This window comes from Manacus vitellinus, unplaced genomic scaffold, assembly GCF_001715985.3.
Source record: "Manacus vitellinus isolate BGI_N305 unplaced genomic scaffold, ASM171598v3 scaffold_51_pilon, whole genome shotgun sequence".
Lineage (NCBI taxonomy): Eukaryota > Metazoa > Chordata > Aves > Passeriformes > Pipridae > Manacus > Manacus vitellinus.
The window spans coordinates 2,137,792-2,165,487 of NW_021940620.1; the positions used below are offsets into that span (position 1 = coordinate 2,137,792).

The 27,696-nt window shown below is 51.2% G+C and overlaps 1 protein-coding gene across 2 annotated transcripts in view; it reads left to right on the top strand.

Moving 5' to 3' along the window:
* Positions 1-24,199, top strand: part of TCF7 (transcription factor 7) — a 67,630-nt gene extending 43,431 nt beyond the window's left edge. Inside the window, exons 4-11 of one of the 2 annotated variants that reach the window (XM_018081079.2) lie at positions 5,965-6,097; positions 9,190-9,280; positions 13,696-13,782; positions 15,416-15,526; positions 15,756-15,918; positions 16,135-16,242; positions 18,125-18,173; positions 24,034-24,199. In XM_018081079.2, the coding sequence (XP_017936568.2) occupies positions 5,965-6,097; positions 9,190-9,280; positions 13,696-13,782; positions 15,416-15,526; positions 15,756-15,918; positions 16,135-16,242; positions 18,125-18,173; positions 24,034-24,113 (822 nt within the window). In that variant the 3' untranslated portion in view covers positions 24,114-24,199. The remainder of the gene's footprint in view (positions 1-5,964; positions 6,098-9,189; positions 9,281-13,695; positions 13,783-15,415; positions 15,527-15,755; positions 15,919-16,134; positions 16,243-18,124; positions 18,174-24,033) is intronic. The other variant, XM_029962985.1, reaches the window with a different exon arrangement.
* Positions 24,200-27,696: the final 3,497 nt, after the last annotated feature.

Here is a 27,696-nt window from a genome sequence, read left to right on the forward strand (position 1 = left end):
TGCCCCAAATGACAGCGTTCCCTTGGGAGTCCTCCTGTGAGCCCTCCTGGGACATGATGTACCTAATAATGTCCTTAATAATAGCATAGAATCACAGTGCTTTGGGTTGGAAGGAACCTTAGATATCATCCAGTTCTAACCTGCCTGCCATGGGCAGAGACACCTTCCACTAGACCAGGTCGCCCAGGGCCTCATCCAGCCTGTCCTAATGTCCCTGATATGTCACTAATCACTTGCTAATTTGGATTGATTGATGGGCAAAGAGCACAAGGCACAGTCCCACCAGTCACAGGTACCTTCCCCAGCAGCAGTGCATGCTCGGTGCAACCTGACCTTCTACCTTTCTCTGGCACGATGACTAATTTTGCAGCTAAGAGGAATTTTGCAGCTTGGTAGGTTTTGTTTCTTGTAGACGATGCATTGACTCATCTCACCCCCTCTGAGAAGTGACGTCGGAGCAAACGCTCATGGGGCAGCTTGTTGGGGCTGGACTGGAGCTTGTGTGCAGGGCAGAGGAGCAGGGGTGGAGCTCACCCCACCCATCTGCCAGCTCTGAGCCAGGAACAGCCTTGGGGATGCTCCCAGCAGCAGGACACAACTGGTGACACAGGGCTCTGGGACTGCCAAATCCCCACTCTGCCGTGGTGGTGATGGCCACCAGCACTGCACAGCTGCCAGCCTGAGCTCCCATGTGATGGCCACCAGCACTGCACAGCTGCCAGCCTGAGCTCCCATGTGATGGCCACCAGCTTGGCACAGCTGCCAGCCTGATCTCCCGTGGTGGTGGCCACCAGCTCGGCACAGCTGCCACCCCGAGCTCCCATCCATTGCCCAGGCCCCTTGCCCCACACTGGCCATGGCCAGGCTGGCCCAGGGCTCTTTCATTTCTCTGTTTTTGGGGCGGGCCATGTGGGGAAATTTGAAAGTGATGTGACTCATCTCACCTGCCTGTGGCTCAGCTCCCCGGCGGGCTGGGAACCACAGCACTCCCCCGGCCCTGCACCCTGACCCTGCGTGCTGGGGACTCAGATCCTGCACCCCCAGGGTGCTCCAGCCTGCCCGAGGCTGGAGGTGCTGCCAGGGCCAGCATGACCAGGGTGATGGGGGCACCTGACTCTGGGATGCCCAGAGGGGCCCTGGGGCTTCCTCCTCTCTCCAGACTCCTGTGCATCCCTGGCTCCCACAGTGCAGGGCTTCCCAGCAGCCTCCTCCCTGCTTTCCTTGATTTTGGGCTGACCACGGGGCTTTGGGCTCTCCAGGGTGTTGGCTGATGCTATGGGAGCTGTGGTTCATGCAAGACAGGCAGCACCCTGTTATCCTCCATGGGGAGCACAGCATCTTCGGAGTCTTGTCCCCAGAGAAAATCTAACAGCATGAAATGTAATGTTTTTCACCAAACTGGGCACCAGTTCTTGGAAGGGGCAGTAGAATTCAGCTGATTTATTTTAGTTGTGAATTGTCTTCTATCAGAAAATTAATTAAAGTCATTCCCATCCACCAAAGCAGCTGTTGGGTTCCTTAGCAGATCCCCAGGAAGTTTGGTGTGACCAATTCTGCCTTTGATAGCTGTGTTCAGTTGTAGCAAGGAATACTTTTCACAGGTTTCAAAATATTCTCTTCTTTTTTTCCATTTGTTTCTTTTCCTAAAGTGATCCAAGCAGAAAAAAAAAAAAATCTTCAATTTTTTTTCTAATATTTTCACAGAGTTAAAAACTGAAGAATTTTGCTGGCCATGGAAATTTTTTTGTTTGATCATTTCACTCAAATTTTGACTTTTGACCTTCTGTGATACATTTTGTTAAGACTGGCTTTAAAGTTTGAAAGAAAAATCTTTAAAAGAAAATTTCTCCATCAAGCCAGCAAAGCAAAGCTACTCATTTTTAGCATGTCATGACTAAATACATCAGTCTTTAAAAAATGAATCAAAATGCTTGCTAACACGAGGTGCTTTCCAGAAAATGTTTGATTATAATCTCACATGATTTTCTATTGAAAAACCCACATTTTGACCAAAACCCCCTCATTTATAGTTCTGATCAACCAGCAGCTTATATAACCCCAGTGCTGCCCACAGCCAGAGCACGTGTGGTGTGGGATGGGAGTAAAGGCGAAGGATGCTGAGCCTGGTCAGGCACCTTGGAGTCAAAAAACACTGGAGTTCTGATGGTGAGGGTGATCCTCGTGTGAAATACCTGCTGGGTTTGCGTGTGCTCAGCACAAAGAGATTTTTCTAGCTAGCCTGGAGCTCCCATGGCAATCAGACACCCGGGCATGAGCGGTGTCTCCTAATTTTTTCTTGCCAACAATTAGTCTTCCTTAATAATTAATGCAACTGTGTTTTCTCTCTGCTCCTCCAATTACCTCTGGTTATTAATGTCACTTCTTGGCTTCGAAGTGGGATCTCCTTCCCTCACAATAGCGTTGGGGTTTTTGGTTTCAGGGAGGGTGGTGGGGGTGGTTGGTCCCAGGAGGGGGATGTGCTGCACGTCAGTGCCTGGCCCAGCACACGGGCACCAAGCAGGCAGCACTTACCAGGGGGTGGGCACTCAGCAGAGCTGCAGATTAGCAAATTTGAGAGGGAAAAAGGCCCTCCAGGCTTGCAAACCCCATCCTGCTGCTCCAATACCATTCTACTGTTGTTGTAAAGGTGTCTCTCCATTTCTATATGAGGGCGTGGCTGCACAGCTCATTCTCTGACCTGCCCTCAAAGGGCTGTGCTGGAGAGGTGAGGCAAAGCTGTCCTTGGAGCCCCTTCATGGCCCCCCATGGCTGCTGAAGGACAAGAGGTGACAGCTTGGGGTTGCCCTGTGATCCTGGGCACCAGCTGTGTTATTCTGGGGGGTGGGCAGTCAGCAGCTCTGTCACTGCAGCTCTGGGCTGTACTGAAACCCAGCTTTGGGGAAGAGACAAAAAAAGATGCTTCACCAAGCCACAGCAGATCCCCATGAAGTCCCAACCAGCAGCACCCCACGTCCTCCCAGGGGACCTGCTGGGAGGACACCAAACCACTGCCCTCTTGTTAAACCTCCACTTGGAAGAAAACATTTACATCAGGTTATTTTTATGGCGTAAAACACTGTCAGCTGCTAAGTCCTGGCTTTGAACAGCCTCTTCAAGGTTCAGGTGCTGCAGCTGATCTGCAGGAATGCAGTCTAGACCTTGCAAAAAAGAGGAATTGATCCCATTTCTCTGGCATATGGATTTCTATGAGCCAGGTGTGGTTTCACAGCACAGCTGTAGGAAGAAAAGGAGCTGCAGTCCTGGCCATGGACCTCAACCATTAGCAGCTGTGGTGTTTGAACTGGGGACCAGCACTGAAGGAGTTCCCTCTGTTTCTCCAGATGTTTGTGCAGCATTTCCTTGTTCCATTGGTTGGCTCGTTCCTGTGACAGACTCCTTAATGGAGGAAGGGGCAGGGGGATAAACAGCCTCTTGCAGAAATTTTTCTGGCTTCCTTCCTGAGCAACCTTCCCCACCAGATCTTCATGGCTTTAGAGAGCAGAAAAGTTTTTGAGTGAGGCAAGGGCAAATGTAGAAGGGCCATGGGGATGGCAGCTCTTGCTGGTGCAGCATCTTGTTTGCCATCTGAACCGATGGAAAATCTGAGTAGCCGAGTGCAACCTTCTTGTAACACCAGGTTACCATAGAATAACAGAATTATTTGAGTTGGAAGAGACCTTAAAGCTCATTTCATTCCATCCTCCCCTGCCATGGGCGGGGACACCTTTCACTGACCCTGTCCAACCTGGCCTTGAACACTTCCATGTTCTGCTTTGATGGAAAGCAGGACAGTCCATGCCTTTGCAGTGAGCAGCTTTGCTCTCTGCTTTTCCCTGTGGAGGTATCCTGTGGATCAGCATCAGGACTGTTCCTCTGCAGCTGTAGTGGTCTGTGTCTTCTGTCATTGCTCTGAGAGCTGTTCTCAGTCATCAGGCAGCAAGACTGGCTGGTGGCTGGTGCTGTGCTTTGGATCAGGCACGAGGCAAATGGAAAGGAAGATCTGCCCTGCTTTGAACAGCAGAAATGCTCAAGTTTAGTTTTCAAAACAGCCCATCACGGAGCTCGTTCTGCTCCAGTGTCATGTTCAAATGTACATGTAAAACAGCATATCCCTCATTTGGGCTTTGTGGCTCTTAAACAAGCTCAGCCAAAGCTAATTTTAGAAATATCACTGAAAAGCTATTCTTTGTCTCATTTCATGGCTAAGAATAGAAAAAGCTCAGAGCTCCAAACATGTATTTAAGTAAGCAGGAGCCAGTCCAGCACCACTCTCAGTGGGAAAACCACACAACCCATGGCCCTGCTGCAGGACAGGAACGCCTGCACCACACCAGTCTGTGCTGGGAAGGGGGGTTACATTCCCACTATCCCACTGTACACAGTAAATCTACCCCTGTTAAGCATCAGGAATTAGGGTATTCATTCATTCTCAAATGCAAACCTGCATGCCTCTTGGTTTTTATTTGCATGAGCAAACCTTTGTGGGAAAGACAGATGTAAAGTGGCTTCTCCATCGGCCTGTTTTCCTTTCCGCTTCACGGGTTTCCTTCTCAGAGCAGGGATGCAAAACACAGGACTTGGCCAGGACTCCCAATCTGCTGTGCAAGCAGCTTGGAGCAGCTGGGAGAGGTCCAGGACAAGTCAACCAGAGCCCTGTGTCCGTCTGTGCCACCTTCACCAAAGCCAACTGGAGCTTTGTGCTCATTCTGCCTGAGCAAAATCATTACCAAAGTGAAAGGCACCAGTGAATCGAGTCCAGGGATCCTAAATGACTTGTCAAAAGTCACACAGCAAATTATCTGCAGTCCCTGGTGGAACCAGAGGTCTGACTGGCAATACCCACAGCTCTTAGCCCCCGCAGAGCTGTCTGACCTGCTGTTGCCATTTTCTCCCCATTTTGTCTATCTGTCCTGTTTCTCTTTCTGGATTTATCTGGGACAAATCCTAACACTCCACCACCAAGGCTTTGCCCTGTCAGTTTGGGCTTAAAGGCAACCCTGGGCGAAACCAGACATGTAGGGAGCAGTGCGAGACGCTCGGGGCGAGGAGGCTGGTGTGGATGGCAGAGAGTGAGAGTGTGTGTGTGTGTGTGTGTGTGTGTGTGTGTGTGTGTGTGTGTTTGGTCCTTACAGCTGTGCAGCTCTTTGGAATAGGTTCCCCTCTCTTTGCTCCAACACACAGAAGTACTTCCCATTATGTTCCCCAAAAAGAGCCTTTTACAAGGTGTTGGGCTCCGAAGGCCTCACCGTGTTTAACCAGGGGCAGCTGCAAGAGGAGACAGGTTTTTCTTTGCTTGGTTTCTTGGTGCATCCTCAGTGCTGCCTCAGCTCCTCCTGGTCCTTCTCCCTGAGTGCTGGACCTCATTCCAAGGGGGATTTCAGCCCAAGGGCTCACTGGTGACCACGTCGTGTTTTCAAAGGCGTTGCCCTCAGTGTTTAGTGGTGACCTTGGCAGAGCTTGGTTAATGGTTGGACTTGGTCTTTATAAGGACTTTTCCAACCTAAATGATTCTGTGTCTGTGCCTGCATGAGAGCCCTGGTTAGGAAAGCCCGAGCATGGTTTTGAGTGAATGTGAAAGATGTGAGAGTCCAGATTTAGACCCTGTGGTAGCGCACAACAGAGAACAAGAGCACTGCATTGGGTAACATGCTTGTAGCATTCATCCTGGAATAAAAGGTACTGGAAATGAATTAAAAGAAAGTTCTGAATTTTGAAAACTTCATGCTGATTTTATCTGTTTTCCACCTATCCATGTAATCATATCCAGCTGTTGTCCCTGCTTCATTTATGGATTTTTCTAGCAGGGTGCTGTAATGTTGATTTAGTGATTTGTTTAGTGTTTTTAGTCATTCCAAGCCTCACCTCTGATCACAGGACTGCAAAGGGCCTGGACTCGATTCACTGGCCCTTTTTGCTGATGGATCCTGATGATTTCTGAGTGCTCTCCCTCCTTGTGTCTTGCAGTCCAACAAAGTTCCCGTCGTGCAGCCGTCCCACGGAGTCCACCCGCTCACCCCGCTCATCCCGTACAGCAACGACCATTTCAGCCACGGCTCCCACTCGCCCCACCTGCCCGCTGACATCAACCAGAAACAAGGTAGGGGCAGCGCTGGGGGCCTGTGTGGTGGGAGGGGGACAGTGCTGGAGACCACTGAGGTGAAGGCTGTCACCTTCCTGGTCCCAAATCAGTGAGAAAAGTCAAGAGCTGGGGTGTTGCTTAGCAGTAGGAGGTTATTTCGCTTATTGGCAATGCCTTGTAATCCTGGGCAAGGGCAGTTTGGTATCCAAAGTGCCAGCCCTGCTGATGGGGTGAGTTCAGCTCTCTGTACAAGCTGTCCTGTACCTTGAGACCAGAGCAGAGGCTGCGCGGTGATGCGCGAGAGTCAACCAGAAAATGGAAAGTAATCTTTCCTTTGACTCATACCCAGACTGTTGTCAGGTTGTCGTTTTGAGAAAATAAATGCTTGAAACAGGAAATATTTTGACTAAACAGGATCGGTGTCTGATAGCTGACTGGATTGTGACATGTGTGTCCCCGTAGCCGCACGTTGTGTGGTTGTCACACGGTTTGGCTCTTCGGGTTCCTGTGTGAGCTCAGGCCACGTCAGCTGGCTCTTGAGGCTGCAGAGGAAAGTACAGTAGGCAGAGGTTAAACCCTGAACTGTAAGACATACCCTGAACTGTGAAAGACAGGTATGTGCAGAGGAATTCACCCCAGTTTATCGTTCCATCATTCTTCATGGGTTACTGGCAAAGTGAGTGTAAAATCAGACTTTTCTCAAGCCTACATTAGTGCAGAACTTCTCTTCAGATTATCCAGGCTTTTACACAACCATGATCTTGATTTAGTGGGAAAGCATGCAAATTCACAGTTTTGTATTCAGGAAGGAGTTCAGGGCCCATCAGAGCCCAGAAATCAGTGCCAAAACAGAGGCACAAAACCAACTGTTGTGATTTGGGCAAAGACCTCCACCTAGGAGAGATCCAAACTGTCCTGGAGGCATCAGCTTCACCAAGTTAACACTGTTGATAAAACAATGGGCTGTCAAGGATGCTCTTGGCTGAGTGATCCCTGGTCTGAACCCAGAGGCCACGTTCTGGACTCACCAGGGATGGCAATGGGTAGGATTTAGGTCTGGTGTAAGAGATACCCAGGCACATCTTGGTTGTCATCCAGCCAACACTTTGCTTGTCAGCCACAAGAGCATAATAAACTCAGTAGAAAAATTGGAAGAGTTAACAAAATAAACCTGTTGAAGCTCAGCTAACAGCAGAGTTTGAGTCTCGAGAGGAAGACTGCAGATTTCTGAGTCTGCAGGGGAGGTGACCCGACACACCCTCCTTCACTCTGCCTTGGCAGTGCCTGGCAGAGCCCTGCCCCTCGCTGTGAGCTGCCTCCTGGGACTCACTGCCGGCCTGGGAAACCTTGAGCAGCACAAGAGCAGCTCACCCAAGGGATGAGCTGGTTGTGTCCCTCTGTGGAGGCTGCAGTTGGCACTGGGGCAGTCCCTGAGCGTTCTGTGGGGGGTCAGTAATTCTGGGAAGCTGTCCTTGGGCTGCCCACCCACGTGTGCCCTCAGTGCAGGCACTGTCCAGTCTCCCCTTTCCCGTGTATCCTGTGCATTTACAGACACAGAGAGTCTGTCCCTCCCAGAGACCTCCAGGTCCTATTTGTGCAGAGGTTCAGGCCATCATCCTCAGCTGGGACCTGCCTCCATGGTGCAGCTGGGATCACGCCCCATCCCTGTATTGCTGGGTGAGGGTTTTCTTCCCTGTTCCTTCTGGATGTGTCCCATCTCTGTTTCCATCACTGAAGTAGCTCCCATTATCACCCAGTGTAAGCACTTGAGAGTCACCATCATACTCATTCTCCCAGCATGCCTTTAAAGTATTCACAGTAGCCCAAGGACACGCAGACAAGGAAATACAAGCAGGAATTCTGAGTCAGTGGTTGGTGCCCCAACCACTGGGCCAGCAAGAATAACTCGTGCTCTGGCTTATGCAACTTGCACTGTTGGAGGTGCAAATCTCAGGATATTCCAGCAGCTGCCTGACGTGAGTGCTGGTTTTGTTTGACCCTCAGAGGGCTGCTGAGTCCCACTTGAAGCAAATCTCATACTAAGTTATATGTTCCTTTCAGGTCAGTTATATATTTATTTTAGCTACCTCCTAATAAGATGCTTGGAATCTGTTGGTGTCATTCCTAATTAATAATTAATCATTAATACACCTAAAAAAATAATCCAGACTTCTGAGTTTGCAGCTGCTTGCGACTCATCGCCAATTTATTCCATGTATTCATCACCCAGGACAGCCAGTGGACAATCCCTGTCCCCAGTTTTTGTCTGAGGCTGGGTAGCAGCCAGCATTACACCCCTGTGCAGCAGAGCTCAGCCCCAGTGCCCCTCCAGTCTCCCAGTGCAGGGGTCAGCTGGAGGCTGTTCCTGCCAGCAGCTCCCTGGTTGTCTGAGTCCCACCCTCAGCCTCAGGCTCTGCAGGATGTTTTCCAGTCCAGGTGGAAAGGGAGCCGTGCTGGGCTGTGTCCCCTGGCCATGCTGCCCGTGCCAGCGGCTTTGAAGATCCCACAGGGATTCCCCGTGCGAAGGGTGAATTCCCAGCTGGCACCATACCCACCTCCACAGTTCCTTGGCACCCACAGAGCCCACGGAACAATTGTTTTGAACTCGAATTGTTTAAAATGGGGATAGAAGTGGTGCCTGCTGGAGCATCCCCACTGCCTGCTCACGGGGGGTCCCACGGGTGACTGATGGGGACGGGGCATAGGAACGGCTTGGACCATCCATTGAGCACCTCATGAGGCTCTCTGGGAAGGGCAGAGGGATGCCTGGAGTCAACTAAATCCTTGGCAAAGCAAGTTACTGCTTGTCCTCAGGGTGGCATGGAGCAGGGATGATGCTTGTACAAGAACGAGCTGCATTCCCCACCACCTTACCCGAGTTGGTGATTCTGCAGCAACATGAGTGACCCACCACATCCCCACGGAGAGAACCACAGCAAATAAAGGGGAATTGCAGTATCCTGCCACTTGCAGACAGATATTTCACATATATATGACCTGCTGGACAAGTGTCCATAGATGAAGCAGCCAGGGGACTGGGCTGGGAGTGATCCATGTCAGCTGGGGGATGCGGTGCTGGGTCCATCTGATCTCCTTCTCCCTTCTTCCAGGAGTGCACCGTCCTTCCCAGACGTCAGACATCCCTGGTTTCTACCCCCTGCCCCCCGGAGGAGTGGGACAGATCACGCCCTCGATGGGATGGTGAGTGAGGAGGGCTCTGCCCACACAGCCCCACCCGCCGGACGCTCCGCACGGACGGGTCACTGAGCACCCACAGTGCCCTCCCTGACCTCCACGGTGCTTCATCCCCCCACAGCTTCATCCCTCCTGTGTGCTGGGGGAACAGGCAGAATTTAGTCCTGTGTCACACATGGGGAGCAGATCCGTGCAGAGGCTGAGGGCTTCATCCCGGCACCCCTGGAGAGGTGTTACAACCTGCCTGAGCCAAAACTGTCTGCTGCCTTACATCCAACTGCCTGTGTGGATTAGGGAACCCAGGGAGAGGTTCCTACCTATTCCTCCTAATCCCAGCAAAAGTCTCTCTCTTGAGTGGGAGGTAATTTTCTCCCATGATGGAGTTTGCAGCACAAATAGTGCTTTTCCTTAGCCTGCCACCAGCACAGTGTAATCCTGTGGGATGATCTATCTGCCAGGCCATGGTGTTTCTTAGGGTCTGACACACAAGGAAGAAGTACACCGTGGCAGAGACCTGCCCAGCAAACGACCCCCAGTACCCACAACCTGGCCACAGCACTGCTGGCTCGGTGGGAACTGCTGTCCCAGTGGGGATGGGGAAGGAGGGACCATGAGCTGGAGCGCTCCCAAAATGTCCCTCCTGCATGGGCCAGCCCTGAGGAGCATCCTGCAAAGCAGAGTCTGTTGGGAAACCTGCCCCAGGCACACAAGTTAAAAATGCACCAGTGTGTGCTCTGTGGTCGTGTCCCCGGGCTGTGTCCCCGTGACCGCGAGCGCGCCGGGGGAGCGGGGCTGGCTGGGGGAGCGGGGCTGGCCAGGGCTGCCGTGGGGGCATCGTCACTCCTCGGGTTAATTTTTAACCCCCATTGAGGACACGGAGGCGTGGCAGAGGCTGACAGAAAGGGTGGTGGCTGCAGGTGGCAATTCAGGGTGGTCAGGGCAGGGAAAGAGTGCAGGGAGGGTGATGGGGGCAGGTGGCCAGATCCTCCCAGTGCTGAGGGATTTTTATCAGCAAAGCCCCACAGATTGCTCCAGGTACAAGAACCAATTGCAGAATGGGAGAGGGGAGCTTTTTGCTTTGTTTTGTTTATGAATTTCGTGTTCCAGATATTTAACCACAAGGAAACAGGAGCTGAGGCCTTTGATACAGAGTTCAGCTTCAAAGAGATTACATTTCACCTTCTGTGCTAAATCTGCTACTCTTGGGTGATGATTTAACTCCTCAGATGATATGATTCATCCTCAGGGAAAACAAGGACTGGGGCGACTGTGCTGTAACATGAAAGAAATAGTTGGGAGATGGAGAGAAACGAGCCTGTTTGTCAAAAGGAAGGTCCACTCCTGGGATGGGATGGTATTGTTCAGGCAGCCCTGGGTGAATGGAGTTAGAGCAGTGTGGCTGTTGTGGAGATTTTGTGGGGTAGTTGGTGGTAGAGGGAGTTTGCATGGCTGAGAGCTTCTTCAGCATCCACAGGGTTTGGCATCCTCAGATGCCTTCATTAGTGACTAATAGAGCAGATATGGTAAAGCAACCAACGGCCTGACATGCAGAGAGCAGCACCTCGAGGCACGTGTGCCTAATAGAGCTTTTGCTCGTTCTTTTCCTTGCCTAAACTTTATGGAAAGAGCCTCAAACCCACTCCTGGAGTGCCCAGTTTTCAGCTGAGGCTCAGCACACCAGTGTCGGCACCAAATCCCATCAGGTTCATGGCAGCAGGGGCTGTGTGCCAGGGATGGTCATGCCAAGGATGCATCCCAGAGAAGCTGTGGTTGCCCCATCCCTGGAAGAGTTCAAGGCCAGGTTGGATGGGGCTTGGAGCAACCTGGGATAGTGAGAGGTGTCCCTGCCCATGGCAGGGGAGTTGAAACTGGATGGTCTTTAAGGTCCCTTCCAGCCCAGTCATTCCATGATTCTGTGCCTGTGCCAGTGCCACCAAGTCAGCTGCTGAGCCAGGATGGCCACACACAGGAAGCAACTTTTCCTGCACGAGCTGGCAGGCAGGAGCTGGGCAGAAACGGGTTTTGTTCTCACCGAGCGCTTCGGGAGGAGGAGCTGCAATCACTCTCTCTGTAATTAGCTGGGATGACAGTCGGATAAAAGCCTCTGAGAGTCCAGTCAAGTGAGTTTTGCTCATGGAGCCTGGCAGTTCACCTTGGCCAGGAACCTGCACATGGTGTGACTCTCCTGTGCCCTGGGCAGAGTGTGTTGGTGCCCTGGCAGCCCCGGCACTGCCATCCATGGCTGTGTCTGAGCTGCCCTCCCAGCATCTGTGATAGTGTGCAGATACTGAGAGAGCTGGAGCTGTTCAGCCAGGACAAGAGAAGACTCTGAGGAGACCTCACAGCCCCTTCCTGTACACAAAGGGAGCTTATAAAAAAGGAGGTGGACTTTTTATATGGGCAGATAGCGATAGGACAAGGGGGAACAGTTTTAAACTAGAAGAGGAGAGAGTTAGATTAGATACTAGGAAGAGGTTCTTTACTCAGAGAGTGGTGAGGCCCTGGCACAGGTTGCCTAGAAAGGCTGTGGATGTGCCATCCTTGGAGGTGTCCAAGGCCAGGTTGGACAGGGCTTGGAGCAACCTGGGATAGTGGAAGGTGTCCCTGCCCATGGCAGGGGGTGGAACTGCATGAGCTTTAAGGTCCCTTCCAACCCAAGCCAGTCTGTAATTCCATGTCACGGGCTGCAGTCGTGCATTCCCAACCATCAGGGGCTGACTTCACAGCTGCACTCATTTGCACGTCAGAGGGACTTCGGATGAAGCTGCGAGTGCCCGACTCCGTTCCTATCCCGGTGTATCCCAGCCTCTGGAGTAACGCAGGTCGCTTCTGGATTAGCTCCGAGTGTTTTCTCGGCCCTGGGGCAGCCGCCTCCAACTTCAAAGGCTGTTTGGGTTTCCCGGTGCGGCGGCACTTGGCTGTTTGTTGGTGTGTTTATACCCGCCGACATCTAAGGGGTGGGAGAGGGCTCCTGCCTGGCAGGGTGTAAACAGCCCCGGCTCCTTCCCTGCACACAGATCCTGCAGATTTCGGTCAAGCCGAGGCACAGCAGCTCCCTGAGCTCCCTGGGCAGCTCCTTCCTGCCCAGCGTGGCTCAGGGGCATGACTGCTGCCCCACTGTCATTGTTCCTCTGCAGGGCACAAACTTGTCTTTGGCCCTGAAACATCCCAGGCACCCCAGAGCTCGGCCCTTTGCAGGGCACCACACTTGATGATAGTGGACTTTTGGTGGGGTTTTTAGTTATTAGAGCTGAAAATAGCTGGTGCTGGTTTTAGGCACAGCTCTGTGCAGCCCAGCCAGAGGAGCACAAGCACCAGTGCAGGTGTAAGCACCCCATCGTGCCCCAGGTTGGACAGGGCTTGGAGCAACCTGGACTAGTGGAAGGTATCCCTGCTCATGGCAGGGGGTGGAACAAGATGGGCTTTGAGGTCCCTTCCAACCCAAACCACTCTGTGATTCTATAATCTCAGTTTCCACGTGCAGTTTTAGGCTGGAAGCATCTTTTGGTGGGTTTGCAGAACAAGCCAAGGTATTTTTGAGCTATTTCCATATGAAAATGTGGGGGTTCCCTTGCTGGGAACAACAAGGAACTTCCTGCATAGTTATTTTACTATCTCAGAAATAATTTCCAGCTCCAGGTCTGGTACATGCCCAGTCCCCAGTATGAAAGCACTTTGAAAAGGAATGAGCTTTTGGCTGTTTAAAACTGATGGGCATCCTTGAAATTATATGCTGGGGAAATCAGAGTATCCCTGAATACAAGAGAGTAGGTACTTTTTCTCCAGACACCAGGAAGTTCCATGATCACAGAATCACAGAATGGGTAAAGCTGGAAGGGACCACAGAGGGTCATCTGATCCAACCTCTCTGCTCAAGCAGGGCAATCCCAGAGCACATGGCAAAGGATTGCATCCAGATGGTCCTGGAATATCCCCAGTGAGGGAGACTCCACACCCTCTCTGGGCAATCTGTTCCAGTGCTCAGTCACCCACACAGTAAAGAAGTTCTTCCTCATGTTCATCCTCCTGTTGCAGCCTCTAGTGCACTGCACAGAGACTCTGACCAGGCTTTAGGTTTTTGGTCAAGCTGTGCTCTTTTTAGCAACTTCTTCTGTGCAACAGCAGCTGATTTTTCAGCACACACCTCTGCATTTTGCATTTTAACCAGATAAACTCAAAGCTGCAGAGCTGCTCAGCGCCAGGGTTGGAAGGGGGGTCAGAATCGAATCCAACCTTTGTGGGAAGGCCCAGGTTCTCTCAAAATAATGTCCGAGTCCTGCAGGGCCCCTTGAATCCAAGGGACAGCCTGAGCGTCCTGCCAGCCAGGGGCATCGGTGCTCCGAGTCCCCTTAGCAAAGGATATCTTTAGGAAACACCACGTAGCTGTGGATACTTTATAGCCTCTTTCTTCCTGATCCCAGGCAGAGCCAGTCTGTCTATCCGCTCCCGTCATGTGGATTTAGACAGCCGTACTCGTCCGCGCTTTCTGCCGGGGCTTCTTTCTCCAGGTGAGTATGAGCTGTGTGACACAGGGCAGCAGCTCGGCTGCTCTCGCAGCTTGCAGTGTGTGCAGCAGGAGCTTGCAGCAGACCACGGCCCCCAGGGACAGCCAGGCACCCACCCCGGGGCAGCCGTGGGGAGAGAAGGCGCTTTGAGGCAGTGTCTGGTCCAGAGGGTGCTCGGGGGAACATCGAGGATGAAGGATGCAGAGCAGTTGGGTTTTAACAGAGCAGAAGTCTAAACAGAGCCAGAAACCCCAGCCCTCAGCATTGGGAAAAAGGGCTGGAATCCATTGCTCAGGATTTTGTTCCGTGCCACTGACCCTAATTCCCTGCTGCCACCACCACTGAGCTTTCCTCTGCAGAGGCCCCTCTGTTTTCCTGGTCTCTGCTTTAAAAGCAGGACAGGCCATGGGCAGGGATTTGCTGCCCTCCCATCGGGCACAAGTCAGTTCTGTGAGACAAAAGCACAGCTTCTGCCTTCAGGTGAGCACAGTACATCCCCTGTGGATGGGCATGACAGAGCCCAGCCCTTCCAGGTGTGCTGCTGGGCAAAACCCCTGTGGCTCCATAGGGGTGTCTGGGCTCATGTACCAGCTTTTGCTTCTGCTTCATGTTGTCCTGAAGAGCTTTTAGTGGAGATTTCCCGCAGGAAAACCAGGCAAACCCTCACTCATGAGAGCCCTTAGCCATGCAGAAACCTGGAACCATGCAACCCTCAATCCATGCCATTCATCCCCCATCCATGGAGCCCCTAGTCCTGTAGAAGAGGGGAGGGAGTGCTGCCAACCCTCCTTGCTCACGAGGCATCAGCCTTGCACAGCCTCGAAGGCGAAGGCAAGAGGAGCTAACGGTTTCCCCCCGGAGCCCCAGCAGCCTCCCCGAGCTCCTGCTTGCAGGATTTTGGGGTGGATTTTGCAGCAGTGCTGCAGCCGAGAAAGTACACCTGGTCAGATAAGGATCAGACTGTGCTGGTGGATTAAATTAAACAGCTTTTCTTTTCGTGCCAGCATATCTAATGAACAGTTCATCTCCCATGGGCAATTCTGCCATCTCAAGCTGCAGTCATAAAGTGGCAAGCTTGGCAAAGCTGACTGTGCTGGCTTTACCCTCCAAAACTCCGGAGAGAGCTAATGAAGCCTGAGAGCGAGCAAGACCTCTCATGATCTCAGCCTGTGTTGTGGAGAGCATTGCTCAGGCAAGGTGCACCTCCTAGAGTTGCAGTCGGGTTCGTGTTCAGACTTAGGCTGTTTCTGTTTAAAGGAAGGTGTGGGGTGGTCCTCATCTCTCCCATCCAAAGCCCCGGTTGAGCTTGTTGTTTCTTTGTGCAGTGCTAATAAGATATTGCAGCAACAGAGATCTGAGTAGCTGAAGCTGAAGTTGGAAGTGCCCTGGACCTCGGCCAGGCCGGCTCCCGCTGCGGGCGGTTCCCTCGCCGTGGCACCGGATCCTTTCCAGCCGTGTGCCCACGGGGGTGACCCGGGGTGGTGGGCACTGCCCACCCCCCGCCAGCCTGGCAGCACCCACGTGCTTTCCGTGTCCTCTGCTTTCCGTCCGCTTCCGCCACGTCCGAGTGCCATCCGTGAGACAGCGCTGGCACGGCACAGCCCTCCCGGCACGGCTCACCCGCTCTCTGTTGCAGGTTCACCCACCCGCTGATGCTGGGCTCTGGCATGCACACCACCGGCATCCCGCACCCCGCCATCGTGCCCCACTCCGGCAAGCAGGACATGGAGCACTATGACCGAAACATGTGAGTTGGCAGTGCAGGCAGGGCTCGTGAAACGGCACCTTGGCACCCATTGCATTTATCCCTCTTAATGCCCCTTTGGGGGCAGGGTGGGTGAACACCGAGCTCTGTCTGCACCTGAGGTGCAGAGCTCTGGCCCCCCGCCGTCAGGTTGGTTTGGGGGGGAGTTTTCTGCTGAGCCAGGCTGGGGGATGGCTCTGATGCTGACAGCTCCTCCTTTGGTCCCACCAAGGAAACCTCAACCAGAACCAAAGAGAGAGAAGGAAGCCAAGAAGCCCACTATCAAGAAGCCCCTGAACGCTTTCATGTTGTATATGAAAGAAATGCGGGCGAAAGTCATCGCCGAGTGCACCCTGAAGGAGAGCGCTGCCATCAACCAGATCCTGGGAAGGAGGGTGAGAGCTCGTGGGGCCCAGCACCACCCCCCCAATGCCACATCCCCATCCCTTGCAGCTGCTCTTCAGCACATAACAAGCATCTGCTTCAAGGCTGGGTGCTCTTATCCCTTAAACACGCAGGGTCGGGTGTGCCCCGGGGCGGGATGGCCGTGGTGGGTGGGCTGGGAGGGGGCAGCGGGGCCGTGTCTCACTGCTCTGTGTGTGTCCCTGCAGTGGCACGCGCTGTCCCGGGAGGAACAGGCCAAGTACTACGAACTGGCTCGCAAGGAACGGCAGCTCCACATGCAGCTCTACCCTGGCTGGTCTGCCAGAGACAACTACGTGAGTGCCCGCCCTGCTCGGGCCCCCTTCCCTTGGCATGGCCCCAAATGACCCCGGGGGTGACAGCTGGTGTTTGCCAAACAGCCCGCCGGGCACAGGCAGGTTCCTGGTGGCACCAGCGCTGTGGGAATTCACATTTGAGGAGTATTTGGAGCACCCTCCTGGTTTATTGCCTGTCTATAGGATGAATGGTACAGCCCCAGCTACCACAGGGGTTTGTCTGCTTATTGTCCAAGCAAATACAAGGAGTAAGGAAGAGGAGCTTTGAAGTGATGGGGATGGTCCTTGGAAATACAGTTTTATGGAAACATAAAACATCTTGGGCAGCAGCTGAGGTATCTGTAAGGATGGTAAGGGAGGGAGGTTGCCCAGAGAAGCTGTGGTTGCCTCATCTCTGAAAGTGTTCAAGGCCAGGTTGGACACGGTTTGGAGCAACCTGGGCTAGTGGAGGGTGTCCTTGCCCATGGCAGGGGTTTGAAACAGGATTGTAGGATATATTTAAGGTCCCCTCCAACCCAAACCATTTTAGTATTCTGTGGTTTAAAATAGTGGATATTTTTGAAAAGGGCTTTTCCTTGTGACTTTCTTGACTGTTGTGCCTAATGAGCTCGTTAGAGACCTGAAGAGAAGCATACATAAGTCTTCAGAGGTCTGTCCATCCACTCAAGGACTCTGTCCCTTTGATCTAAGGCTCCATCATTTCCCTCACAGACAGTTTCTTTCCCCTGGGAGCTGCCCAGTGAGCTCCCATCCATCCCACACTGACCACAGCCCTCCTTCCAGAAAGCCCAAACTCCACCAAAGGCAGGAAAACACCTTTAAAGAGCCCAAACCACCCCCAAACCCCCTAAAAACAGAGGGCAGAGCTGATGCAGAAAAAGCAGAGGTGAGGGGAAACCCCCAGCCCACATTTTGGTGGGCACACATCTGGAGGACATTAACACCTGGAGGGCATGGCACCAAGACCAAGCACACCCTCCGTGGAAATCTCAACCTGTATCATCATTCATCTGGTTCCTTGGGGAATCACGGGCTGGTTCCTTGCTCCAGAAGATGGATATTGGTCCTCCCAGCATTGCAGACCAGCTGGTTTGGGTGTTGTGGTTGTTGAAGAGATGCTTTTCTCTGCGGAGCTTGAGCAGGGAGGAGGAGGAGGAGAAGGAGGAGGAGGAATGTAGGTCACTTCTGCAGCACGTGATGCGGATATTGGGCAGGAAATACGGTTGCTCCCCCACTGAAGAAAAAGCTCACCACAGCTCAGAGCTTTCCACCTTCACTCAAACCACAAGAAGTCATATAAAAAGTCACAGGTCAAAGGCAGCCCTGTGAGCTGCTGCTCCTCACAGACAGATTTGCTCCTGCACTGCTGTGCCCTCATTAATCAGCTCATTAGGGCAGGAGGGGAGTTGCTGCGTCTTGTGAATCAAGAGAGGCAGTTTGGGGATAAAACAGGGCTTTCTTGTTAGTGAAAGAAGAACGAAAGATGGGTCCAGAGCTGCAAAAGCACTGAAATAGGTCAGTGTGATTTGAAAATAAATTTCTGGGGATTTCCTTAAACGTTCTTTCCCGTTTGAAATCAGGGAACGTTAAGGAGCAATTTCTGTTTGGGTATAAGGCACCACAGTAAAGCATGTTTTGGAAACAGGGAAGGTGCTAAAATGGGCTGAGGGTTTTTTAGAAACATAAAGAAGGAAAAGGAACAAGAACACAGCAGGAGCATCAACTGTTGATAGATAAACTGGAGCAGTTCCTTTGCAGCCTTTCCTAGTTCATCTCTCCCTGGAATGGGCTGAGCCAGCAGCACCAATCCAGCCCCAAACACCCTGCACAGCACCCTCCTTCTCCTGGAGCACGGATAACAGCCTTTCCTTTGATTTCCCAGGGGAAAAAGAAGAGACGAACACGGGAAAAGCAGCAAGATTCCAACTCAGGTAAACTCGCGTGTGTGGGGTGGCTGTCCCTGCATTCCCCCTCAGAGGGGATAATCCAAAGCAGTTGTTGTGTTTTACCATGTTTTCCTTTATTCTCCTGAGTTTAACCAGAGAAACACACATTTATTATATTTTTTAAGAAATGGCAAATTAACATTTCTGTGACTTTTTCGTGAACGTGTTTGAATTAGAAGATGGGGAGTGTGTGAAAATGGAAAAGATTAGATTTTGGTGAGTGTGTAACTTCATATAAACTATCACTAAACTTAATCTATTGAAAACATCCAGGGTGCATGTCCCCATCAGTGTCATCAATTAAAGAAAGCTCTCAAATGCATCAGGAGTGGGGGTGGGATGAAATGCAGTGACAGGATTGAAGATCACCCATGGGGCTACCCCAAGTTTGGTTTTCTTTTCAAAGTAACCAAGGTTGAAGCAAAGTCATACTAAAACCCAGTACCAGCTGTCTCCCTGAACCCCAGTGCTGATGAGGAAAGGCCCCTTTGACAGATTTCAGACATATCCCCATCATCCAAAGCTATTCCTGGGCTGATTTCTGAAGTATTTCTGCCATATCAGGAACAAATAATATCTGTACCAATAAATATTCGTTATAAACCATCAAGAGACTGTCCTTGCCCCACTGTGGCAGCACTTACACATGAAGTTAGACTGTTTTTCCCAGTGTTTCCATTCTGGGATTACCTATAGAGTCACAAAGAGCTTTTCCCACTCTCCAGCTCACCAGTCCATTACTGCTCATTGCTCTTACTTCTGGATGAAACTGTGCCATCCATATGATAAGCTATTGGCTGTCTAAGCAAATTTATTAATTTAATGAATCACCACTAGATGACATCTTCAAATTGTCCATAAAAAGCAGTTCCATGACTGTGTCACAGTTATATCTTCACTTTAATTAACACTACTGATCTTACTCAGTGTCTAGACTGATAAAGGGAATACAAGTTTTCAGGCTTATATGTAGTGTGTATATATATTTATATATCCCTATATATGTCCTATCTGTGTGATACAAAAATGATAATGGATTGAAACCAACTGCTAGTCACACACAACAGCCTGAGAGAGGGAGGCTGAATCCAGCACAGAAATATGCTGTTCAAATCCCATTCACAGCACTAGAGAAAAACAGGATGTACCTGAAAGCAAATAGGGCTTCACCCTAATGAGTCCCCTAATTAAACAGTAAAACTGCAACATTTTAGAAAGGCCATGGAGAAGAGCTTTTCCATTGAAACTGGAAGGGGAATGATGGGGGGGACAGAGGGGAATAACCTGGCCTAGGTCTCCTCGGTGCTAACTCTGCTTTCAGCTGCTTCTGCAACGTTTCCTCCTCTTTCTTCCGTGCGCAGTCCGAGCTCGCTGGCAGCCCTGGCAGTCACTGCTGGGAAGGCAGGGAGCAGGTAAGGATGCAGACACAGGAGCCGGGTAGTGCCTCTGAAATTTGGCAGCATCTCCAAACTTAAGAAATTCGAAGGTCCGTGGATTTCCCCGTAATTGCCCACGTTTCCCGGAGCTGTTTCCCAAACCTCCTCCTCCAGCTGCCAGCAGTGATCACCGATATTTACCTAACGATCACTTTTTTCCAGGAGAGGTGGTGCCAGCAGGAAAAAAAAATGGGATTGTAGTCTGTTAGTCGTGTGTTCAAGTGGCTAAAATGATGTTGCCTCTTTTCTTCCTCCTGCTCCTCCTCCTCTTTGTGCCTCTGCCTTGCCCATTCTCGCCGCGCATGCTTCTGTGTTCAGATCCTGCCTCTCCTAAGAAATGCAGAGCTCGCTTTGGCCTCAACCAACAAACGGACTGGTGCGGCCCGTGCAGGTGTGTATCGGCATCTCCTCGCTGCTGGGGTGCTCCTGGGACAGTGGGGGCAGCTCCAGGGTCCTCCCGGTGCCGGCGGGGGCAGCTCCAGCCGGGCGGGGATGGGTGTTCCTGGGTGTTCCCCGGGTGTTCCTGGGTGTTCCTGGGTGTACCCTGGGCATCCTCCGGAGCTGCTGCCTGAGCTGCAGGGGTCAGGCTGCACGCTGGGTTTCTCACACCCCCGGGGCAGTGTTGGTGTAGTGCTGTACATATTCCTCAGCTGATGGAATTCCCTGGTCTTAAAAGCTTATTTCCAGGGTGGAGACCTCTGTGACCCTGATGTGGGGCTTTTTCCCCCCCCGTTAGTTATTTCCAATCACATAATCAGCACCCTAGGGCCAGCAGTGAGGAGTTAGTGGGTTTCTTTTTCCCATTTATACTGGGCCAACCATGTATTTCAGGATCCAGCTCTTCCTGACCCTTAAATTTCGCAGTACCCACCATGGGTGGGGTGGACAGCCTCGAGCAGCAAAACAGTGCAGTGCCCTGACCCTCAGGCTTCCAGGGAATGGACATGGCCAGGAGATAGGAAAGTTCAGTGCATCGACCAAGTGCTGCCTGGCTCAGGGGGGCTGCAAAGGCAGCCAGGCAGAAAAAGCTCCATGGGGGCTTCTGGACCTGGGCACTGGAGCACAGGGAGGCTCCAGCCTGGACAGAGGTCTGTGATTCACAGCACATTTTTATACCAATGCATTGAGAACTGTAGGAAAAGCTGGAAGTAAAGTATTGCTTGATGTGCTTAATGAAGCTTGAAGTGACTGAAATCATTCAGTGCACCCAAATCTGGCCCAGACTTTGCTGCACCCCGAGCTCTGGTCCCTGTGGCTGAGCCCCAGCTGAGCTCCCCTCTTGCACCTCGGGGTGCCACAACAGCAGAGCTCCCTGCTCATCTTTTACACCCCAGATAGTGTCATCACGCACCATTTTTTAACTGATTGAGAATCTGGACAGAGCTCCCTTAGTGTCTCATTAATACCTGAATGTCCAGAGGGAGCTGTTGGAGGCCCCCATCCCTCCTGCAGCCAGGCTGAGCACCCTGTGCCTCTGTGGGCAGTTCCTCCACCTTTGCTCTGCCTCCACTGCAACTCTGAATTCAGCTTCTCCTCTGCACGGCTTCCCAATTAACACAGGCTGCTGGAGTGCTCAGAGACCTTGGCATGCTCTTACTGTGTCCCCTGTGTAACCAAACCCTGGTCAGCCAGAGCTGCTCTGCAATTCCTGCACTAACACTCCAGGGCTCCTGTCCTGCCTGCTCTGCTCACCTGCAGAGAACAACTTCCCCGGGAGGGTTTCCATCCACAGGAGAGGTTACCTGGTTAAGACAGGGTGTTGCTGCTTTAGAGCTTTCACCCTCTCTCTCACACCGTGGACAAACACTCCAGAGTGCTGTAGTTCCTACAGGGAGAGGGATAAGTTGCTAAAAGGAGGGAGATAAACCCCTTTAGCTAAAGGGGTTAGATAAACCATCCACCTCAGCATAACCCACGGACTGGTCCATTACCAGCAGTCTGTAGTATCACACCTGCTCTTTTCTCCCCATTGCTGTAAATCAGATCAATGAATTGATGGACAGATTCGTGTCATCTCAAACAGGTCGTTGAAACTCCATCCTGCAGCTACTCCTGAGGTGTCTGTGGGGAACACAGCTCCTCCTCAGGCCTGTCTGCCCTGGGGAATTACCACCCGTGGAAAATACCCTGCGAGTTAAAGCCAGGCCGTTGTGTTTCTATCGCATTAATTGGGTCACCACGGCTAACGATGGCACTGACAGCAGTAACAGCACTGCTCCTGTTCACATCCAGTGAAAGTCATGTTTAATACTGGACTAGTTCATACACATTCTCACACTGTCTGGTTTTTCATTAGGGAGATCAAAGAAAGGTGTGTGCCCGCATTAGCAAGTTCTCATTTGATCTGTTTTCCTCAAATGAGACAGCCCAGGCAGGGAGCTGGGTGGGAGGAAGATGTTCTTCTACCTGTTTTAGCTGTAAAGTCATTAATGCCATCTCCAGCAGAGGAATTGTCCCCTCGCTACTGTTAAGGTGACATCTTGAGGGCTCTTTTGTTTGAGGATCTCTGCAGAGGTGCTCAAGGACCCACAGCAAGTGACATGAGGGATCTGTCACATGGAGAGAAGGAAAACCAGCTCAACAGAGTGTGTAAAAGACAAAACAGTGTGAGGGACTGACTCTGGACAGCCAGGGGTAGTTAAAACAATCAGGTGCATGAGATGACACCTGGAGTTCAGGGTAAACACTGAACAGAACTGTCCAGGGATGTGGAGGAATCATGTCCTAAACCAGCTACAGCAAGAATGATTTGTGACTTGGATTTTTGAGACCCCCAAATCGTGACATCCAAACAAATGGGAAACCTGAGCATCTTCTCCAGGAGGGATGAGGGGAGGCTGGTCCTTGCTCTGAGGTGCTGCTGTCTTCAGGACCTTCCCAGTCCCAGTGGGCTTCTTGCCAGAAGAGCAGGGCTGGGGGAGGAGAGCTGCCATGGGGTACTTCCTGGAAAAACCCTTTTGGTCAGCGAATCCTTCCCCAGCTGCTGAGCTCTGTGTGTCACACTCCACAGAGTGGGAGCGTGGAACTGAGTCTGGCACCATTGCAGGGCCACTCAGGTCCTGCTGCCAAATCTGTCATTTTGTACCTGGACTGCTCCAGCATCCAAAGCAACACCTCAGACAGCCTCTGACCACCTCCAGCCAGTCCCAGGCCATTTCCTTCCCTCCTCCTGGATCTCTGTTGAGCACTTTCCACTCAGCTGCATCACTGAGTTGTTCTTGGAGGTGGGAGTGTCTGGGAAATACTTAGAGATGCACAAATAGCTGAGAGCAGGGGCTCCTGCTGCCAAAGGAAAAGCTGAGAGCTCAGACCGGGTTGGACAAGGCTTGGAGCAACCTGGTCTAGTGGAGTGCCCCTGCCCATGGCACGGGGTTGAAACAGGATGAGCTTTATGGTCCCTTCCAACCCAAACCAGTAGATGATACTGTGCACAAGTCTAGGAAAGTGCTGGGAAATGGGCTCTTGGAACCTTCAGATTTTGGGACGAGAAAAGCCAGGGCTGGTGTGAAGGGCAGTGTCCCACCCAGCACTGCTGAGCACAGGGGTGTGACTGACCCCTGGCACCAGCACACGTGTGTCCCGTGGGCCCTGGTGGGCTCTGTGGGGAGGGGTGACCCCGGGGGGGCAGTGCTTTGGTCCTGAACTCATGAGGTGGTCACCCCACAGCCTCCCGGAATTTGAGGAGCCGGGGTGGTGGCTGGTGAGGAGTGACCTCCCGGGCTGCTTTTAATTCTTGTTTGGGGCTTTATTATTTTTATCGTGTTTAGTATTATTATTTATATTCTTATTTTATTATTTTATATTGTTCCGTTTTTTATTATTATTTTCATTTTGCGGGTTTTATTTTTATTATTATTTTGGGGTTTATTATTTCTCTTTTTTCTATTTTCATTTTTATTACTGTTTTTTGATTTTGGTTTCATGACGTCCTCCTCTCCCCACGTTACTGGCAAACCCCTTTCCCTTGGAACCCTTTTCCCTTCAAACCCTATTTCCTTCGAACTCTTTTCCCTTGGAACCCTTTTCCTTTGAACCCTTTTCCCTTGGAACCCTTTCCCTTCAAACCCTTTCCCTTAAAACCCTTTTCCTTTGGAACCCTTTTCCTTCGAACCCTGTCCCTTGGAACGCTTTTCCCTTCAAACCCCTTTCCCTTGGAACCCTTTCCCTTGGAACCCTCTCCCTACAAACCGTTTTCCTTTGAACCCTCTCCCTTCGAACCCTTTCCCTGTGAACCCTTTCCCTTGGAGCCCTTTCCCTTCGAATTCTCTCCCTATGAACCCTTTCCCTATGAACCCTTTCCCTTGGATCCTTTCCCGGCGCCTCCTGGCGGTGTCCCCGCAGCGCTGCAGCACCGGGGCTGCCGGTGACCCCCCCGTCGCTGACCGAGCCCTCTCTCCCCGCTGTTCCAGGAGGAAAAAGAAGTGCATTCGGTACCTACAAGGAGAAGGACGCTGTGCCAGCCCAGTTTCTTCCGATGGAAGTGCTATAGACTCGCCTCCATCCCCTCCGGACGCACTCCGATGCCTCCCCTCCGCCTTCCCGTCAGAGCAGCTCGCTAGCCCCCGCCAAACCCGCGCACCGCGGGACGCCGACCCCCCCCGGTGCCCGCGCAGCTCCCGCCCGCCTCCCGGCCCCTCCAGGACCCGGCCTCCGCCCCTCCAGACCCGGCTCCGGCCCCTCAGACCCCGGCTTCCCGGCGCCTCCGCGGCCCGCGTCCCCCGCCGCCACAGCCGCGGCCCCGCGGGGACATAGTCTCCTGCCGGCCCGCCCGGCTCCTCCGGACAAGGACCAGGGGCCCGGCCGAACCCCCAGCTCACCGTCAAACACGCAACGGGATGACCCTGAGGATGATGGAAAAACTCCTCTGGTTGGGGTTGGTTGTTTTTGGAGGGGACGGGTGATAAAGGTAGAAAAGCGATTTCAAAAAAAAAAAAAAAAATTCAAAAATAAGTACTTGCCAAAATTTAAAGTGCTGATGAGTAAACAAGCCTTTTGTCCCTGCCCTGTGCTGCTTTTTTTGTTTTGTTTTGTTTGGGGTTTTGGTTTGGTTTTTTACTGCATTATCTGGCAGCGTGGCGGAGAGCAGAGCCCAGTCCCCAGCTTGCTGCTGTAGGTGGTAGGTGCTGTCCGTCTAACCCTGGCTTCCACCCCCTGTCCTCTGAGCTGCTTCAAAGTGTAGTCACTCACGGATCTCTCCCAGCCATTCCACCAGGGAGCTGGAAAAGCTGGAATAGGAGCGTTTTTTAAAAGCCCTTCTGTCTGAAAAGTAACTGTAGCGGTGCCAGCGCTCTGATCTGACCGGGTTCATAGAGAAATGAAATACTTCAACCAGCCAGGGGAATTTTTTACACTTCTTGTTTGAGAACAGGAAGATATTGTTTACAGGCAACACAGACGTGTCCCATTCCACGGTGGTGCAGCACCAGCAGAAGGAGCATGGACTGACCCCGGGAAGGGCTGATGGTCACTGGGGGCACTGGTCAGGGGCAGGGTCTCCCTGGCTGTTAGATTGTCTTCTGCAGATGAGGACGGTCAGAAATCCCACCAGACAGGCTGGGCAAAGCCTCAGAAATCCCTGTGTTGATGCTGCAGGCCCTGGCTGACTGTGCCCCTCCACAGGGGCGGCCCTGGCAGGGTGGGCCGTGGGCAAGGCCCTGAGGATCCCACTGGCCCAGGCGGCCCCTCCTGGTGAGCAGAGGCTCTGGGGAGAGGGTGAGCTCTGCCCCAGCACAGCTCTGCCAGCCCCGGGAGAGCAGCACTGCCCTGCCCTTGGCTGCAGGCCAAGTCTGTCCGTACCCTCGGTGAGATCAGAACCCTGCTTTTCATGATTCAGTGTGTAACTTTTTAAAAAACCTTATTCTAGCTTTTTCTGAAAGATTCTCCCCCCGCCCCCATGACGACGCCAAATGTTGATGTGTTCTCTCCAGCTTGAAAACGTTTGCCGGTTTCTGGTGTTGTATTTATATTTTGAGTTTGATAAACAAAAAACACTGTGGACGGATTATGATCTCCCCGAACTGGTGTAAATCCCAAATAATTCCAAGTTCTGGATTTACTTCAGGTTTACAGACTTCTCACAGAGGTCACAATCTAGTCCAGTGCAATTTTTTTTCCTGCTTGAAAGAAATATATTCCAGACTGCTGAAGAGAAAAATGACACCACACAAAGGAAGAGGGGGGTCTATTTTTTTCCTATTTGATAGATAGGTTCTGGAGTACTGAATACAAATTATGTAGTAATATTATTGTAGAACTGCGAGAAATTTAAGATGACCTTTATAATGTACAAAATATTTTTATATTTTTTTTCTTAACGCAAAAACACAAACCCTAATTTTTTACATTGGACTAAACATAACTTTTTAAACAAGTTTACGCCTCAAAGATTTAAAATTTAAAAAAAAAAAAAAAAAAGCCAAACCTGATTAGTTTGTAGAGCAGCTTTGGGTTTATTCCCTTTATTTAGGTAGTTTTGCTTACAGCAGTGTAGATTTTTTTTTTTCTGGTTTTAGTTTAGAAGATCTAATCCTATTGCTTTATTCCTCTCCTGTGTAAATGTAACTTCAGAAGCACTGACTGAAAGCTACGTGCACAAACCTGATGAGTTTGCAAAGAGTCATTTTAAAGTTTGAACCATTTTAACCCTCAGAGAAGTAGCATTACCTGACCCAATGCCACCTGTACTGACTGCACTCACAGGGTTAATTACATAGCACTAGATCAATATGCAATCTGCTCATTTTAAATTATTTTAGCAAGCTTAGCCAACAGCATGTTCCAGTGCTGAACAGAGGAACTCAGCAGACTTTTGCCAGATCTGACATGGTCTCTCCAATCACTTGATTTAAAAAAGAAACAAGACAAAGTGCTTTTTAAAAAAAATGGCCATGTCTCAGTTCAGCATCTGGTTGCTGTGAGCCCCTCTGCTGTAAGGTGCTGTACAAGGGAACACCACAGACAACAGACCAGCCCCACAGCGGGTGTAAAGCTGGTGTAACTCAACACCCCACTGGTACTCGGTGGTGGGGTGGAAGATGGAACTTAGCAGCAAAGCAAAGGCAGGTGTAAAGGAAAAAGCAGATGGGTGTGAGTAAGAGCAGAGGGAGCTGAGGGGAAGGCCCTGATCAGTATTAACCTGGCCGAGGAGGAGGCAGCGCGAGCACCCAGAGCAGCCCTCACTCATTTCACACTCTGGGACTTTCTCCCATTATTTCAAGGCTCCTCTGGCCCCTCCTCGGTGTTGTGGTCCCTGCCCCGACCAGCCAGAGGCCCGTCTGCATTACAGCCTCCTCTCATTGTTACTCCACCCCACTGCTGCCAAATCTCCTTAGTGGAAGTACCACTCCCCTCTCCAGGAGCCCCTCCTTGTGCCCTGGTGGCACAGAAGCATTTCCAGAGCCCCAGAGCTGGAGCACTTACACCCATCTCAGCCACGGCCTCGTCCTGCCCGTGCTCTGCTCTGTACATACAGGTTATAGCCAGACTGACCCACAGGATAAACTCAGAACACTCCCTTGTGATATGCTGTAATCAGTTCATACTGGGGTAACAGAAAATTGACTTATTTTTATCCCAAAACACAGAAGAGATATCTTCTAAGCTGCCCCTTTCCAAGACAAAACAGCACAACTGACTTCTGTTCCATGCCCCACAGCTGATAACTGATGCCAAAACAAAGTTACTCTTATTAATACCAAAAAAAGTGTCTTTAGAACTGCTATATGAAGTGTTGCTATTTTGTGTTAATATTCTTTTTTAATAGAAGGAAAACTTTGCCCTTACGTTTTTATCTCAACAAGAATTTTTTAGTTATTTTACAGCAATTTTAACTCTTCCTGAAATACACATTTAAATTCCTGAAATCAGTTTGAATGTAGAAGTCATGGAAGTACCACTTCTTTAAACCAAGTAAAATCACTGTATGTATGTAGCAGGGATAAATGTTTTGCAGCTGTACTTTCATTTGTCCAATGACTATCCATCATTTGTTGTAATTTTTTTACTTCACTGAGTTTGTATTTTTTGGCTTTTATGTTCAAAATATGTTTATAGCTTTATAAATAAAGTAATTG